Below are 17592 nucleotides of genomic sequence, written 5' to 3'. Positions count from 1 at the left end.
GCAGAGCTACCTCTGTTATCCAGTTTGATGACATCCCAGCTATTGCGGCGCTGTGTCTGGCGCCCTGGTAGCCGGTAGGGTTCAACAGGGAACAATGGATATGGCTGGCACTTCTCTACAAAGTGAGTCTCTCCTCGGCCCTCACTCCAACAATGTCTCCCTGTAAGTCCCTGGTGCCCTCTGCGCACAGCCGAATCAGCACTGGTGCTCAGTGCGAGCAGGTCCGTCACCAGGAAAATCCGCTCACGGATGCGGCCCCTTTAAGAGGCGTCTGCCGCTGCTACAGCCTCCGTCTCAGCAGCTTGGGACCAGGCAGCCTGGTTCCTTGCGCCTTCCTACCTTCTGCCATTGCAGCGTGATTTCTTAGATTTCTCCCTAGCTGTGTGGCTTGTTCATCTAGATCCCACGCAATTTTCCTTGCTGTTTGCTCCTTGTCACAACTTCAATTTGGTTGCCAGGAGGATGAACAGAGCAGAGCCTCTATCGTCTATGCCATTTTTTTTCCCTCTTCAGTGGTGTCCTATTTTAAAATGTCAATTTGTATTTATTTGTTGCTGGTATATAAAAATGCAACTGATTTTAATATATCGTCCTTGTATCCAGTGACTTGTTATATTCACTTTGTGTACATTTTAAAAATTGAGATATAATTTACTTATGACATAATTCATCCTTTTAAAGTGTACAGTTTAATGAGTTTTGACAAACGTGTATATAGTCACTTAGCCATGACTCCAGTCAATATATAGAACATTTTCTTCACCCCCAAAAGTTCCTCTGCCTCTTTGTAGTAAATTATTTCCCCTTTACCCTAAGGCCCTGGGAAATACCAATCTCTTTTATGTCCATAAAGTTTTGCCTTTTCTAAAATGCCAGATAAATGGAGTTATGCAAATTATACAGTATGTAGTTCTTTGTATCTGTCTTCTTTCACTTAGCACAATGCTTTTGATATTTGTCCATGTCGTTGCATTTATCAGTAGTTCATTCATTTTTATTGCTGAGCAGTATTCTACATTATGGCTATACTATAATTTGTGTATCCATTCACATATTTATGGGTAACTGGACTGTCTCCAATTTTTGGCTATTATGGATAAAGCTACTATGAACATGGGCTCACAGATTTTCGTATAGCCATATGTTTTTATTTCTCTTGGATAAAATACCCAGGAGTAGAATTGCTGGGTCATATGGCCATTGTATGTTTAAACATATAAGAAATTGCCAAACTGCTTTTCAAATGGCTACACCATGTTGTATTCTATGAGAGGTCCATTTATTCTGTTCAGTCTTCAATTTGTTTTTAGGACTGAGTTTAGGCAACTTCAGAGCTCTTTACAAGTGGAGCTAGAAAGTGGAAGTCTGTTTCATTTTAATGAAATCATACAATATGTGACCTTTTATGCTTGACTTCTTTCACTGAGCAAATTTTCAAGTTTTATCCATGGTCAGTACCTCATTCCTTTTTATTGTCAAATAGTATTCCATTGTATGGACATGCCACTTTTTTTCCCCATTCATCAATTGATTGACATCTGGGATTTTTCCACTTTCTGGCTTTTAGGAATAATACTGCTATAAACAAACAATCGGGTACATGTTTTTGTGTGGACATACGTTTTCATCTTTTGTGGGTATGTACCTAGTAGTGGAGTTGCTGGGTCAGCTAGGAACTCTCTTTGAATATTGTGGGGAACTGCTGGACTGTTTGACACTGTGGTTACAACATTTTACATCCCACTAGTAGTGTGTGAGGGTTCCAGTTTCTTTGCATCGTTGCCAGCACTTGTTATTTTGTTGTTTCTATTATAGACATCCTTGTGGATGTTATTCGGTGTGTCATTGTGATTTTGATTTGCATTACTGTTTTTAGTCTTGTAGTATTAAACCCACCATTATCTTTAGCAAGTAATGTATCCATTTTATGTAATGTGATGAATTTATAATTTACTGACTTTTTTTTTAAAAAACATTCTTTCATTAGCTTTGTAATTTCTTTGGGAACTGTAGTGATGTCCTGTCTTTCACTTTTGATATTAGAAATGTGTCTTCTCTCTCTCTCTTTTTTTCTTAATTGGTTTATCTGCAGGTTATCAATTTTATTGATTTTTCCAAGGAACCAGCTTTCAGTTTCACTGATTTTTTTTCTTAATTTTTTCTGTCTGATTTGTATTCCATTGAATTCCACTGTTACCTTTATTATTTCTAATCCACTTTCTTTTAGGTTTAATTTGCTCTTTTTTTTTCTAACTTATAATGGCCTTTATAGATCTTTCCCCCCTCTAGTACATGATCCAGTTTTGGATCACATACTGCATTTAGTTGTAATATCCTTTCAATCTCTTTTAATCTCTTTCAATCTGGAACAATTCCTCAGCCTTCCTTTTTTTTTTTTTTTAATGACATTGGCATTTTAAAAGAATACAATCTTTGTTGTTTTACTCCAAATAGAATGTTTCTCATTTTGACTTTGTCTAATGTTCTCCTATAATAACATTCATGTCGTATATTCCTAGAGAGAATACTATATAAGTGATGTTTTGTCCCTCTCAATACCTCATTACATTCAGAGGTATTTGACATCTGTGCCCCTCATTCGTGATGGCAGGTTTGATCACCTTGTCAATTTCTCCATTGTATAGTTTCCCCCTTACTACTAATAAGAAATCTGTAAAGAGACACTTTAATACCATGTAAATATCCTAAACCTCATTAAAAATTCACCCCTATATTTAACATTGTTTGGTAATTCTACTTGAACTAATCTTTTCTGCGATATTTGCGAAACGATGATTTTCTAACTTCAGCACTCCTTCCACATTTGCCAGTTGCCACTTTTAGGATTCTGAAAACAAGAGCCCACTCTTGTTTTTTTCTCTTTGTCTATTATCAGTGTAAATTCACAGATTTGTAACTTATTCCACCCTTATTTGTTTTGATGTTTATGTTTTTCCAGATTTGGCCAATGGGAGCTTCTTTGTGCTGGTTCCTGGTCCTTGTGACATGCCCCCCATTATTTTTATTAAATTTTTTACTATTTATTTTATTAGTTTCAAGTATATAGTACATTGGTTAGACATTTACATAGTTTATGAAACGATCCCCCTAATTGCTCCTTCTCTCTTCTGGTTTTCCACTTAGCCAATATATTAATGCTAGCTGCATTCCCTATGCCGTGCTCTCCATCCCTGTGACCATCTGTCAACTACTCATTTGTATTTCTTTAATCCTTCACCCCATTCTCTCAGCCCCCCAACCCCCATTCCCTCTCCGTCACCAAATTTTTCTCTATATTTGAGTCAGTTTGTGATTAGTTTGTTCTTTTTGTTCCTTAGATTCCACATATAAGTAAAATCATGTGGTATTTATCTTTCTCTTCTACCATGTAGCAACGTAGTGTGGGCTCATCTTGTCCTTCCCTGCCTCAGCCCTGCAATCAGCCATTTTCCCTGGGGGGAAACCAAGATATGGTGCCTTTGCTTCCAGACTCTAAGCAGCTAGAGCTCAGGAATATATGCATGCATGTACATGTGCATATGTGCATACAAACTACATATATACAAGCACATGTACATCCATTTACACTTAAATGTATTAGAAATCATGAGAATATACCAATACCTCGACTTTCAATCCAGCCCCATGGGATTCTTCATTAATTTTATTCTATATTTGCATTTCCCTTCTACAAGGAGAACCTTCTCTCCCAGTAGCATCAGCACATTTGTTCAATTCTATAATCTAAAATACTTTCAGAATTGCTCCATCTATACTACTACACCACTGCAAAACAGACCTACTTGTAAGAAAGTATTCTGGAATTTTTTTAGTCCTCTCTAGCTAGCCTCTCCTCTCTCCTCCTCCTGGGCCTGGACTGAAGGCACTTAGTCAGATATTGTGTTCATAAGTTCCTTTTTTTTCTTCCTTCATTGTGGTTATGTTATTTATTTGAAATACAGTAGGGTTCATTTGATTTACTTTGCTTCTAACTTTTGTTATTTAGTAACCTTCTTTTAAACATAAGAAATTAATAGCAAATGTAACATTTAAAGTAACTTTAAAAACATTTTATAATGAACCTATTGCTGTCATAAAAGTATTACATACAGTAGCAGTTTTGTTTGCTTTGTTTTCCTACTTGCTTTTTGAAGTACTTTTATGAGGGTAGCTTTAAAATTCTTGTCAGATAATTCCAACATCTGAATCATCTCAGTGTTGGCATCTGTTGATTGTCTTTTCTCATTCAAGTTGTGGTTTTCCTGCTTCTTACTATGACAAGTGTTTTTATTGTATCCTAGACATTTTGAGTGTAATATTATGAGATTTTAGATCTTCTTCAAATATTTTGTTTTAGCAGGCAGTCATCCTGTTTAGGTATAGCATGCAGAGCCTGACCTACTTTTGTGGGCTGTGGTTCTAATGACAACTTAATTTTCAGAGCCCATGCAGTGTTATTCTGGTCTGCAACATTTAATTGCACCTGGAGGCCACTCTGAAAAACTGGTATTTGTGGTTTAGCTCTCAAACTTTTGTCATATTAATTATAGACAATTGGTCATGGGTATGTATAGGATTACCTGTGCAGGTGTAAAGAATTTTCTCTAGGGTTCTTCTCTTTGAGATCCTTCCTCCAGTCAGTAGCTAAGAGGTTGAGGGTGCTATCTGCTACCACAGGGCGAGGGGTAAAAGTCTAGGTCTCCACTGATACTGTGTTGGCAGGAGAGGAAATCTGGCCCCAAGGGTCCTGCTACTGCTGGGGGGTTGGGGGTAGGTGGTGTGGAAGTCCACACTTACTTATTCTCTGAAATTGCAGGAGATTGGAAGCATCAACAATGTTTAGCTGGAGTAAGTCAGGTGTTGTCAAAAAGATTTCTGATCTCCCCCTTTCACAGTCCTTTGCTTAGAGAGAATAAGGTTTCCTGTGGCTTTTGTTTCTCTCTGTGTCTGTTGGTGATTCTGGGTTGCAGGCTTCACCAGATCCCAGTCTGGGATGTATAGACGATAAAAGAAAATTCAAGGAACACAGCACAGTGTTGTTTCTCAAATTCTCAAATTTTGAGGTCCTTAGTCCATTTTTCTCCTTCCACCCTACGGAGTTCTCTTATCATTGTCTATTATATTATGTCCATGGTGTTTGGTCATGCTTAGTGGGGAAGAATATGAGAAACAGGAAGAGAAATGAGTCTGGTCCATCTTATTTGGAACCAGAAGTTCTTGTTTTTGTATTTTTAATTTCTGTTTTAGGTGCAAACACATTTGGGATTATTATGTCTTCTTGGTGAATTGACCACTTTATATAATTTATCCCCCTTTATCCTTGATAACATTTATTGTTCTGAAGTCTCTTGTGCCTCATATTAATACAGCTATTATAGATTTTTTTTCATTACTGTTTATATGATACATCTCTCTACTTTATTTTGAACCTATGTCTTTTATTTAAAATGATTACTTATTGAAAGCATATAGTTCGGTCTTTCCTTTTGTATCTAGTCTTCATTCTCTCTTATTGGTGCTTTTAGAACATCTACATTTAATGTAATTATGATACAGTTGACCTTTACTATAACATATTGCTAGCTGTTTTCTGTTTGTTATATATGCTTTTTGTTCCTTTTATCCTTTCTTTTGCTGTCTCTTGGATTGAGTATTTTTATTACATTTTATTTCTACTATTGGTTTATTATTTCACCTCTTTTTCAAAAAGTTTTTGTGGTTGCCCTCAGGTTTGTAACATGCACCTTTAATTAGTCACAGTCTACTTTCAAATAATATACTGCTTCAATTGTAGCATAAGAACCTTACAACAGTATACTTCCAATCCCTAATTCTTTATAGTATTGTCATAAATTTTACATTTTTACATAGGCTGTTAACACAATGCATTGATTTTTTTTTCCTTTAAACAATTACCTTTTATAGTAGGTAAAAATAAGAAAAATATGTTTTATATTTATATTCATTTCTAGAACTCTTCATTTCTTATAGAGACGAGATTCTGGTTTTATAGTTCTGCCTGAAGAATTTTCTTTAACACTTTTTGTAGTATAGGTCTGCTAATCATACATCCTCTCAGTTTTTGTTTGTCTCAGAAATTTTTATTTCTTTTACTTTTGAAAAAATATTTCCCTTGGTATAGAATTCTAGATTGGCAGGGTTTTTATCCCAACATTTTAAATTTGTCTCTCCTTTGTCTTCTGGCTTGAATAGTTTTTGTTGAGAAGCGTGATACCATGCTTGATTTCGTGTGTGTGAGGGTGGCCAGGCCCCTATTCTCTGACTGGCTTCAGGATTTTTTCTGTGTCTTTGTGTATGTGTATTGTTTTGTTTTTATCCTGCTTGTTGTTCTCTGAGCTTCTTGCTTTTGTAGTCTGATTTCTTTCATTATATTTGGCAAATTCTGGCCATTAGGTCTCCCTTTCATCGTCATCTTCTCGTGTATCTGTTACATTTATGATAATGTCTCACAACTCTTAGATGTTCTGTTCTGCTTTTTTTCCTTTCTTTCATCCCTCTGTTTCTATTTGGGTAATCCAGTCAGTCCCATTTCAAGTTCACTGATTCTTTCCTTAGCTGGACCAAGTAATATCTGTTAATTTAAAAAAAAAAAAAATCTAACATTTCTATTTTATTCTTCTTGATGGTTTCATCTCTCACCTGTAATGCCTCATCTATTCATGCGTGTTGTTCATTTATTCCACTAGATAGTTTAGTGTATTAATCATAGTTATTTAAAATTCCATATCTGATAGTTCTAACATCTGGGTGATATCTGAGTTTGGTTTTGTTATTGTTCATTTGATTGCTTGGTCTTAGATCTTGTAAATTTTGGTCGAAAGCCAGACTTTATATGTGAGATTCTAAACATGGAAATAGTGTTTGTGTCAAAAAAAAACGGACTTGTCTTCTCTGCTGCTAGGTCTTTATTATTGTGTGGGGTTGACTTGCTTTAAGTTTTGTTGTTGCTGTGATAGCCCTCAGTTTACCACCAGTTTCATATACCTTGTGTTTTAGGTCGGTGGCTGAGTTGCCAGAAAATTTGTTTGTTTTCAAGTGTACCTGTATCACTGACATGTAGGATTTCCTCGTGAGCCTTACCTCATAGAGTCTCTCCATGCTCTCTTCTCTCCTGGTAGATTACTGTTACTTGTCCGTGGAGCGTGTTCGCTCACAAGTAGGGAACATGGGGTGATTCTCTGTTATTCTGTTTTAGCCTCAGTCTTAGGTGGGCGCTTTGATCTTGGCTCTCAGGGTGTGGCTCTCTCAGTGGTCCTTCTCCTTTCCAAGTAGCAGGGGTCTTCTAGTGGTCTGGGCCTGGGGTGACTTCCTGAACCTCTTGCAGGTTTTCTTTGTTTCCTTCTCTCAGAAGCGGCGGGCCATTTACCTGTGCTCTGGGGACTTCAGTTTTGCTGACCATCCTTCAGTGGCTTAGTGCTTTTCTTTCATAAGAGTTAAAGATCTGGTGGGGCTTCATGTGTTTTCTGCAGTGGAGATTATTCTCCTTTCCCAGGCCTGGATCTGAAGGGATACCTTTTCTAATTTCCTGTTCTTCCCTCAATAGTTCTTGTGAATGTCCAGTAAAGTCTATAGAAAATAGCCTTGGAATAGGTGTGACTCCCCTTGAGTCTAAGCTTCCCAGGATTTTTATACTTTCTTGATGGTTCACCCTTGGCCTACTGTAATTCATCAAAAAGTTTAGCTGAACTCTTCTTACTCAGAGCTAGAGTGGTCCCAATCTTTCTCCTGTGTCAGTCTCCTCTGCCCAGTGTCAGCCAGTTTTCATGTCCCTCTCTGTCCTCTAAGGCAGTGGTTCTCAACCTTTTTGGCACCAGGGACCGGTGCTACTATGAAAATCTAATGCCTGATGATCTGAGGTAGAACCGAGGCAATGATGCTAGCGCTAGGGAGCAGCTGCAAATACAGATGAAGCTTCTTTCATCCACTGCTCACTTCCTGCTGTGCAGCCCTGTTCCTAACAGGCCCTGGACTGGTACTGGTTTGTGGCCTGAGAGTTGGGGACCCCTGCTCTAAGGCACCTGTCTTTCCTTAAATTTCAGGCTAGTTTATTTGCCCTGTGACTTTAGCTCTGATGGATTCAAGAATAGTTAGTTTTATAGATTACCTAGCCTTTTCTTGTTGTTAGGGTGGGAGTGATATTATATCCAGCTCTCTACATCAAAAGTGTCCCTGACAGATTTAAGCCCTTAAATTGTATCTGTTCCTAGTATAGTTTCCTTAATACCTTAGAAGAGAGTATGCCAGATGTTCTCTATCTTGACTGATACTCATGTTAAAGGATTGGGTGGAATACAAGTGGTCCCTTTGGTGTCCTGTTATACCATGATCCACTTAATTATGCTAGCTGTTCACGCTTACACACAGAGAGAAACTATTTACAGTATTTATACTGGTTTTATACTATTAGGATGGCAAAAGGTACAACATAAACTTTAAATTGAGGTAATTGCATTCTTAAATGATCCTCTTGAGGATTATGGGTTTTATAAAAATCTTTAAAAGGAGATATCAAATTTATATAGAAGTAGAGTGAGGGGTGTGATTCCCCTCATATACCTATTATCCAGCTTACTGACCCATGCCCTATGTATGTCGTCTGTCATATACATTCCTCTCTCCCGTGGATTATTTTGAAGTAAATTTCAGACATAGTATCTTTTTGTGTATAAATATGTGTAGAGGATTGTAGATTTTTATTCTATACCATATGTTTTTTAGTTTTAATATGTTGACTTTGGAGGCAGAAAGATAACATTTGCAAATTCCATGCTATTTGCATTCAAAGGCATTTGATGTATGTGACAATGTATTTCAGATCTTAATATTTGTGATTGGTAACTACACCTACACCTACTAACAAAAGTTCTGGAGGCAAGGCCATTTTCCCTCTGGTATTTGTAGACCTCTGTCTCCCCTTGAAAAGTAGCCTGTTATATTTTTATATACATTTAATATTTTGGATTATGAGTGGATATCCCCTAAGAATTGAATTCACACTAACATTAATTTTCATATTCCATTGAGACTACCGTTTATACCTATATACTCAAAGGAAAGAGTACAGTGACTTTACTGTACTTTTCTAGTTATATTTTAAACTGTTTGCATGTGTAAGACTTCAGTGTTTTAACTTATTTTTTTAACCTTTTATTTTGAAATAACTTTACACTTACAAAAAAATAATAAAAATGGGACAGAGTTCATATATACCCGTCTCGCGGCTTCATTATTAACAACTTACATAAGCATAGTTCAGTGAGAAAAACCATGTAATTAACTTTGGCTGCATGTCTTTATTTTAACAGCTGCTGAAATAGTTCAAGAAATTGAAAATATGGAGAAGACTAGGATGCGTCTTGAAGCTAGTAAACTCAATGAAAGTGTATGTTATGGTCTATTTCAGTATCTGGGTGGAAAGAAAGGAAAGAAAAGTTGAATTCTCTACTAAAATTAAAGCAAGCCAATACTAAATCTGTTCAGTGGGAAATGTGCTGGAATACATTTCTATTTAATGTATTATGGTTTACTAGCATCTCATTTTTAGCACAAATTTTCATCATATTTTGCAGTCTTCTAGCACAAAATGTAATCTAAAGTAGTTTATTGATGAGTTGTAGTCCTGTAAAAAAAAGCATATGCCTATACATCAGGTAGACTTGATATTGATCTTTTCCCTGCTGGTTGCATTTGATAAGCCATTCAATCACTATAGCCCTTACCATCTTCATCTGTAAAGTGTTGAACTCTCTGATCTCTTAGCTCTGACATTCTGCAGTTCTATGATTAACAGATCAAGAATTAGGTAATTATAAGAGTTTATGAGGACTGAATATCTATTGAGCTTATTGAGGGGATCAAAGACCTAAAGTTCTGCACTATTGTCTTCCTCTAGCTTGATGGTCCAAAACTTGGGGAAAGGATACCAAAGAAGCAAATAGTCATTGTGTCCTGTGACACTGAAGGAAGTGTTTTGGCCTCTCCCAGCTAGACCTTTTTTCCCTTAGACCACTGATAATGTGATTATAAGGAAAAAGCAACTTTAGGGAGAAAGAAGTTTATAATCAGATAGTAGAAAAAATGAGATTTTCATTGACTTTATTATTATCTGTGTGCTAACTATAAGATGGAAACTGTAATGAATCATGTAAGTAGATTTCTGATCTTTTAAGTCTAGGATTTTAAAAAATAAGACTAGAAACAATTTAACATAAATCTTGGATTATTGCATTTTCTCTATTGTTACATTTGTTATAGACTTGAGGAAGTTAGATTGGAAAAGATAGAAGGCAAACAAGACCTGCCTTATTAATGATCCATTAAATGCCTCCAGTCTTGTAGTTTCAAGTGTTATCTGTTGTATTAATGAATGTGAAAAATTAAATATTGAAAATACAAAATTCGATTGTTGTATTAATACTTTATATATTCTAATGGAATTAGTGTTGTATTTTCTACTGATGAGAAATAAGTAATTAGTAAAATGTGTACTAATTATGATATTCAAGGGAAGTACACAGGAGTTATTAACGTTTATAGTACTGATTTCTACTTTTATCATTTTATTAAATTTTTAATTAAGAATTTTTGGATTGTTTTAGGTAATGGTTTTTACAAAGGACCAAACAGAAAAGGAAATAGATGAAATTCACAGTAAATATCGTAAGTTGTGCAATGTTTTCTTTATTTGCAAAGAATTTGGGTTGCAATTTTCATCATAAGTAAATTTTTAAAATACATTTTTTATATTAATGTTTGATACAAACTTTTCTTGTTATATTACTACAGAGACTTAATTTTAGTTGTGTTTACTCAGATGGTGACCTTTTTTATAAGTCTATGTGCCTACTTTTTGATTTGTGACTAACATTATACTTTGGGCTTATCACTAGGCACTATGCAAATATTAGTTGCTCTCAAAGCATCTCTGAGAAGAAAATGGGGTTAAGATGTAAACATTTCTTACTTTACATCCTGTGGTCAGTCCTCTCAATGACAATATACTTCTGTAAAGAATTTTAGCACTTTTATAACTTGCAGATTTGTGCCAAAAATAGTTTCATTACCAACTTCTCAACTTGATCACTTCTTTTTCCTTAAATGGCTTTTGTATATATCTTTCCCAGGGCTAGCACATATTTGTTTTGTCAATTAGGTGGCTGTTATTCATTGTTTGGTTTGTTTTTAGTTTAAATTTAAATTTAAATAGTTGATAGTTAATAAATGTTGATTGAATGAATATCCCATTCATGATGTGTTTTAGTTGTGCTAAGAGAATTTTGTTGTTATTGTTGTTGTTGTTGTTTTTTAGTTCTTAAGCTTCGAAGGGACAGATTCAGCAGTGGTCTATTTGGGAAGGAAGGATGAAATACATAAGCATTAGGTATTGGTGTGATGGCTTGTACCTTACTAGAGTAGGAAATGGAGTATTCCATGTACCATAGGCTGAACATCAAAAATCACAACTCTGTTGCTAGAAAGATGAGTGTAGTGTAATTCTTTTTGATCAACTTTTGGGAAGCCAAAGTGATATTTTTTGAGACAGGAATAAGGAATATCAGATGATCCCTGAATTGGCAAGACCGAGGCCTGTAGCAGTAAGGAATCCAGAAAATTTGTATGGAGAAAAAGTACTTTAAATCACTAAAAGGATGGTATCTAACCATGATGACACACTCAGGGAAAAGTGGATTGGATACAGGCAAGAAAATATACAAATATCTATTGCCCATCATTTAAACATATAAAAAAAAAACCCCTTAACTTTACTAAATAAGTCATGTTAAATTAATTAGCTCTAAAATTTCAGTGTATACTTTAAAAAAAAAGACAAAAAACTTTTCAGGTACTTCCTAAAGCTTAAGCGCATTGTAGTTTAGTCATACATTTTGATTTAGTGTCGGCTCCAAATATACTTTTGATATCTCTTCTTTTAAATATTTTTATTAATGTTTTACATGCATGCAATTTAAAAAATCACGTTTCTACAAAGCTTATTACAAAAAAACCCAAAAATCTGCCTCCTCTACCTCCAGCCTGTCTCTATTTCCATTCCCTGTAGATAACAACTGTCAAGTCTTTTGGCTTTTGTTTCGATGTTTTGGTAATTGCCTTTCTTTTATGAAAAGATCATCCTTTCTGCTATTTCTTGCAGTGTTTCAGTTTTTCACGTTAACTAATGATTGACATCCTAGTATGAAAAACAAAGATTTAGCTCTTTTATACATCCTGACTCCTGTCTTGCCTCCCTCTTATCTCATTAGTCATAATTTTTTATAAGTTTAATATTTAGTTAGATACATGGTTTACAGTTTGAAACAGTCAACATACATATTACGGTTATGAAGAGTAGCAGAATATGCCACCCCCAAAATATGCCACTGTGGCATAAGTATTAATTACTTTCAGCTGAAGGCAGTTGAGAAGAAGCAGCTATAAAAATACTCTCTCCCTTCCCCTTTGCCTAATAATAGCAGGACATAAATTTACAAAGGTGCCTGTCCTTCCTCCTCTCTATCAGGAGAGATAAATTAATCTTCATATCAATGGAGAAGACACTGACTTAAATCTGCATAACAAACCTTACTCTTGTTTTCCCTGTTTTTCCTAGTCACCTCCCCACACCTGGCCTCCATGCCACCTTTTTTTTTTGGTCTACCCGAAGGTGATATTTAAGCAAATGTTCTAAGCCACCTCTGAAAATTACTCATTTTTCTCTGAATATCTTCCATGTACACATATAGTATACATGTTAATAAACACGTTTGTTTGGGTTTTTTTTTAATCTTGTTAATCTGTCTTTTGTTATAGAAGCCCCAACAAAAAGCTAAGAAGGTTGGAGGGAAAATTATTTTTTCCTCTCCCACAGTTATAATTTCTTTCAGAAAAATATTCTGTTTTTCCTATAATAATAATTTTCTTTTATTTGCTTCATTTCTTTTCTATCTAGCATTGATATATCTCTTAACTTTCCACCAGAAATGTAAATCACTTTCTAATACATTTAAACACATTGATTTTTATCAGCTCATTATTTTCTCAGGAACATCTCGCCTGAAGCAGCCCCCAGCCTCTGTTGTTATTGTCCAGTTCTGTTCTGCTCTGGTTTCTCTTTGAGCTTCCTCTATGGCTGATATCCTGGGATTTCCTTTCACCAACCTTCTAGGTATTAGGCACGCCTCTCTCCTGTCAGTTCACTTATTTCAGCATATAACTCTGCCCCTTCTCTTTCCTTGTTTTGGTGGAATATATTTTTCAGGAGACTCTCTGAAGAAAAGGATATATGGAGGAATTTTTTTTTGAGAACAATACGTAACTGGAAATACTACCTTTGATTATTTGACTGAATATACAATTTAGTTTAGAAAGGTTTTTCCCTCCATATTTCGAAGGTATTTTTTCACTGTCTGCTACTTTCCAACATCATTGTCATCAACTGTCTTGCCGTTCTAGTTCTATATCCTTCATATATAACATTTTTTCCTTTCCTGACCTACCTGTATTTAGTTTATTATGTTCTCTCAATCTCCATCTTCTAAATATCTCCTGATTTCATGTCTTTTTATTATATCTCTGTCACTATTCTAGTCCCAATTGCTTCCTAGCTTGTCATCCTCTATCTACTGTTGACCTTCTTGATTCATTAATACTCAGAAGCCAGACTGTCTTCTAGAATTGATGAATCTTCTGATTATACTATTCATGCTTTACTACCTTCCCGCTATTATCAAAAACTTTCCAGTCGCTTTTCAGTACATAAAATCTATATTTTCTATACCTGGAGTTAACGTATTTCTAGCCTCATTTCTTTCCCTTACTCTTTATGTTCTGACCACTCTGGTTATCTTTTGCTTCCTTTATCAAGTTTTTTGCTGCTATAGGGCCTTTGTTATCCTCTTTTCTCTTTGTCTGGAATTGTTGCCTCTATTGACTCTGTGGCCCCATCTACTTTCCCATCTCTTAATCAGCTTCATTTCAGTTTCCATAGGAAATTCTCTATGATCTCCCAGACAAGTTAAAGTTTCCCTTTTATATGTACTTATGTTACCATTGGGGCAATCAAATCCAGCATTGCCCCAGTAACACTGGGATGTCCTTGGTTCTTTTTGCCATCGCAGTAAAGAATTACAGATCAGCAAGATTTAGAAAAAGTAAGACTTATTAAAGTACGTTTCAAGAGAGAAACAGATCATGCCAGAAAGGGCTGTAACCACGCAGAAGTAAAAGGTACGCAGGGAAGAGGCGGGTTACAAGGAAGAGGGCTATAACCCTGTGGAAGTGGGGAGGTCTGTATTATATTAGGGTCATGATGGGTGGTTACTGGAGTGGCGCTAGTTGAGGTTATTTTGATTGACATTTGGCTGATATATAACTTTCTGCCTACTGCACATGCAGTTACCCAGAATTCTGTCTGTTACAATTAGATTCATCAACTTCCCGGCATAGGCATGATATTATAATGATGGTATTAATTGTGCAACTAATTTCTAATTATTTCTAATTAATTTCTAATTATGTGTTTTAGTTTGCTAGGGCTTCTATAACAAAGTACCACACACTGGGAGGCTTAAACAATAGAAATTTATTGTCTCACAATTCTGGAGGCTGGAAGTTAAAAATCAAACTGTCAGGAGAATTTGCTTTATACTTGTTCCACGCCTCTCTCCTTGGCTTCTCTCTTTGACTTTTCACATTATCTTCCCTCTATGAATGTATGTGTCCCTTTTATAAACACACTAGTCATATTAGATTAGGGCTCACACTAACAACTTCATTTTAACTTTATTTAATCTCTATAAAATTTTGTCTCCAAATAAGATCACATTCTGAGATATGGGGTGGGGGGGAGTGAGTACTTCAACATATGAAATTTGGGGAGACCATTCAAGAGTATTTAAAGGTATCTTCTTCTTTTATGAAACTGAGAGCTCTACAATGAAGGACATGTTTTTCTCATGCTCACTGCTTTATCTCTAGGGTCTTGACCATAGTTAGGTCTCAGTACATTTTTGACCAAGTAAATGAATAGGTGGAAGATAGGAGGGTCACCATAGTTTTTATCAGAGTCTATCAAGCCTATAAAAGATAGGCTAAGAGAAAACAAATGTTTTTCTACAGCTCTCAGTGTTCTATTTTACTTTACTTTTGAGAAGAAGCTTATAAGCATAATTCTATGTCCAGGCTAAGGTATCAGCCATGCTTCAGGCTATCTCTTATCTTCTGACTTGTGAAAACTTTTATTCTACTCATTTATGCTTTGTCACTTTTTCAAAGAAAAGACGGGAAGGCAGAAAGTCACATTGTTGAATATATATTCTGTGCCAGGAGTTCCATAGATGTTATTTTTGTAATCCTCCCAAAAACATTATGAAGCTAGTATTATCCTATTTCATAGAGGAAGAAACTGAGACTCAGAAACGATAGATAAATTGCCCATATAGCTAGTAAAAAGCAGAGCTAGAAATTAAACCTAGGTTTACCAGATGCTTAATTCTAAGCCCTTTGCACTGTACCATGCTTTTAAGGTTAATTTTATGAATGGGCTACTTTGGTAGTTTTGCGATGATATATCTTTTTTTTTTTTTTAAATAGTCTTTTGGATGGACTTATATTCATGAGTTCCTCTTTCAGTGAAGGAAAGAAACAGTGAAATCACTTTAAACTTTCTGTAGAAAGTATATTTGATATAGACGTTGAATCAAATGAATTTAGTGAATCAAATGAATTTATTGATATAGACGTTGAATCAAATGAATTTATTGAGTTCAGATATCAGATGCTTTTGATAAATCTTCTTAATGAAGACTGTGAATTGCCTAGTAAGAGGTGGAATCGTAGCCTGTTGGAAAGTTACTCTACTTGTATTACTGACATGACAGACATATTTTTAGGATCTTCATGCCCTTTACTTTGGTGAATTGTAGTTTTATACTCTGCCAGAAAAGAAAACTCCAGGGAGCACTCTGATTATCTCCTGAAACTTTCCCTGGGAATACCAGCTTAATCTTGTTAAGTAGGCATTTTAGTATAGTTAATTTATTCCTTTGTTTAGTCATTCGTTAATTCAGTAAATATTTATTGAACATCCATGTTCCAGCTGCTATTCTACATATTTGGTATACAGCAGTGAATAAGATACATAGATCACTCCTCAAAGAGCTTTCATTCTGGTAGCAGATGGATAAATAACATAATAATTGAGCAGATGATAACACGCTTCCATCAACTTATTGCTTGTAGGCAGTTTTCAGGCACTGGAAATAATTTGGTGGTGTCACTGTGTAGGTAAAACAAATCAAAGTTGTGAGAGGCCAAGGTGTCTAGAGTTTGTTGGATAGCTTACCAGAGAGTAGGGAACCACTGAGAGAAGAGAGCTCTGTAAAGATTCGTAGAAAGATCCTGTTACGCCTTTGCTTGCCTAGCAATCTACACATGAGTCAGAGAAAGTACCTGAGACTTGGGAAAGACTACTTGAAAGGATTAGCTCCCGAACAATTTCTGGAGCTGACAGAGCAGGGAACAGCTTAAATCTTAAATGTACCTACCACCAGCCCTAGAAGAAAAAACCTCATCAGGCAGAATAAGGCATCAGGCAGAATCATCAGAAAGCTATTACTGCTTTGGTAGCTGGGCTAAAGTACCTTAGGGCCAGATAATAAATATTTAGGCTTTTCAGGCTACCTATGGTATCTGTCAAATGTTCTTGTTTGTTTACAATTCTTTATAAAAATATAGATCATAGGTTAGATTTGGCTCTTTGACTTTTATTTGCTGACCTTTGCTTTAGACTAATGGCTACTCTAATTTTTCCTAATAAAAAGATTTTAAAAATAGACTATTTTTTGGAGCACTTTTAGGTTCATGGCAAAACCGAGTGGAAAATACTGAGAGTTCCTGTATCTCCCCTGATCCCATACATGCACAGTCTCTCCCACTGTCACCATCCCTTGCTAGAGTGGTACATTTGTTACAATTGAACCTACATCGACACGTTATGATCACAAAGTTCTAGTTTACAGTAGGTTTCACTCTTGGTGTTATATATTCTGTGGGTTTTAACAAATCTATAATGATATGTATCTACCATTATAGTTTCATACAAAGTAGTTTTACTGCCCTAAAAAATCTGCTGTGTTCCACCTGTTCATCTCCCCTTTCTCCCTACCCCTTGATAACCACTTATCTTTTTACTGTTTTCATAGTTTTGTCTTTTTCAGAATGTCCTATAATTGGAATTATACAGTATGTAGTCTTTTCAGATCATCTTCTTTCACTTAGTAATATGTATTTAAGGTTCCTCTGTCTTTTCATGGCTTGATAGCCTTGAATAATCCATTTTTCTGGATGTACCACAGTTCATTCATTAAGTTACCTGCTGAAGGACACCTTAGTTGTTTATTTTGACAATTGAAAAAGCTGCTATAAACATTCATGTGCAGATTTTTGTGTAGACATAAATTTTCAGTTTGGGTAAATACTAAGGAGTATGATTGCCGGATAAGGTGTCTTTAATTTTGTAAGAAATTATCTTCCAAAATGGCTGTACTATTCTGCATTCCCACCAGCAGTGAGTGA

The 17592-nt window shown here is 35.6% G+C and overlaps 1 protein-coding gene across 2 annotated transcripts in view; it reads left to right on the top strand.

Annotated features, from left to right (window-relative positions):
- Positions 1 to 17592, top strand: part of RAD18 (RAD18, E3 ubiquitin protein ligase) — a 98724-nt gene that overhangs the window by 33155 nt on the left and 47977 nt on the right. For both annotated transcript variants that reach the window (XM_025050749.1, XM_006917575.3), the window contains exons 8-9: positions 9327 to 9403; positions 10620 to 10680. In XM_025050749.1, coding sequence (XP_024906517.1) covers positions 9327 to 9403; positions 10620 to 10680 — 138 coding nt within the window. The remainder of the gene's footprint in view (positions 1 to 9326; positions 9404 to 10619; positions 10681 to 17592) is intronic.

This window comes from Pteropus alecto, unplaced genomic scaffold (genome assembly GCF_000325575.1).
Source record: "Pteropus alecto unplaced genomic scaffold, ASM32557v1 scaffold75, whole genome shotgun sequence".
NCBI classification, from domain to species: domain Eukaryota; kingdom Metazoa; phylum Chordata; class Mammalia; order Chiroptera; family Pteropodidae; genus Pteropus; species Pteropus alecto.
This window is presented reverse-complemented; position numbering and strand designations above follow the sequence as displayed.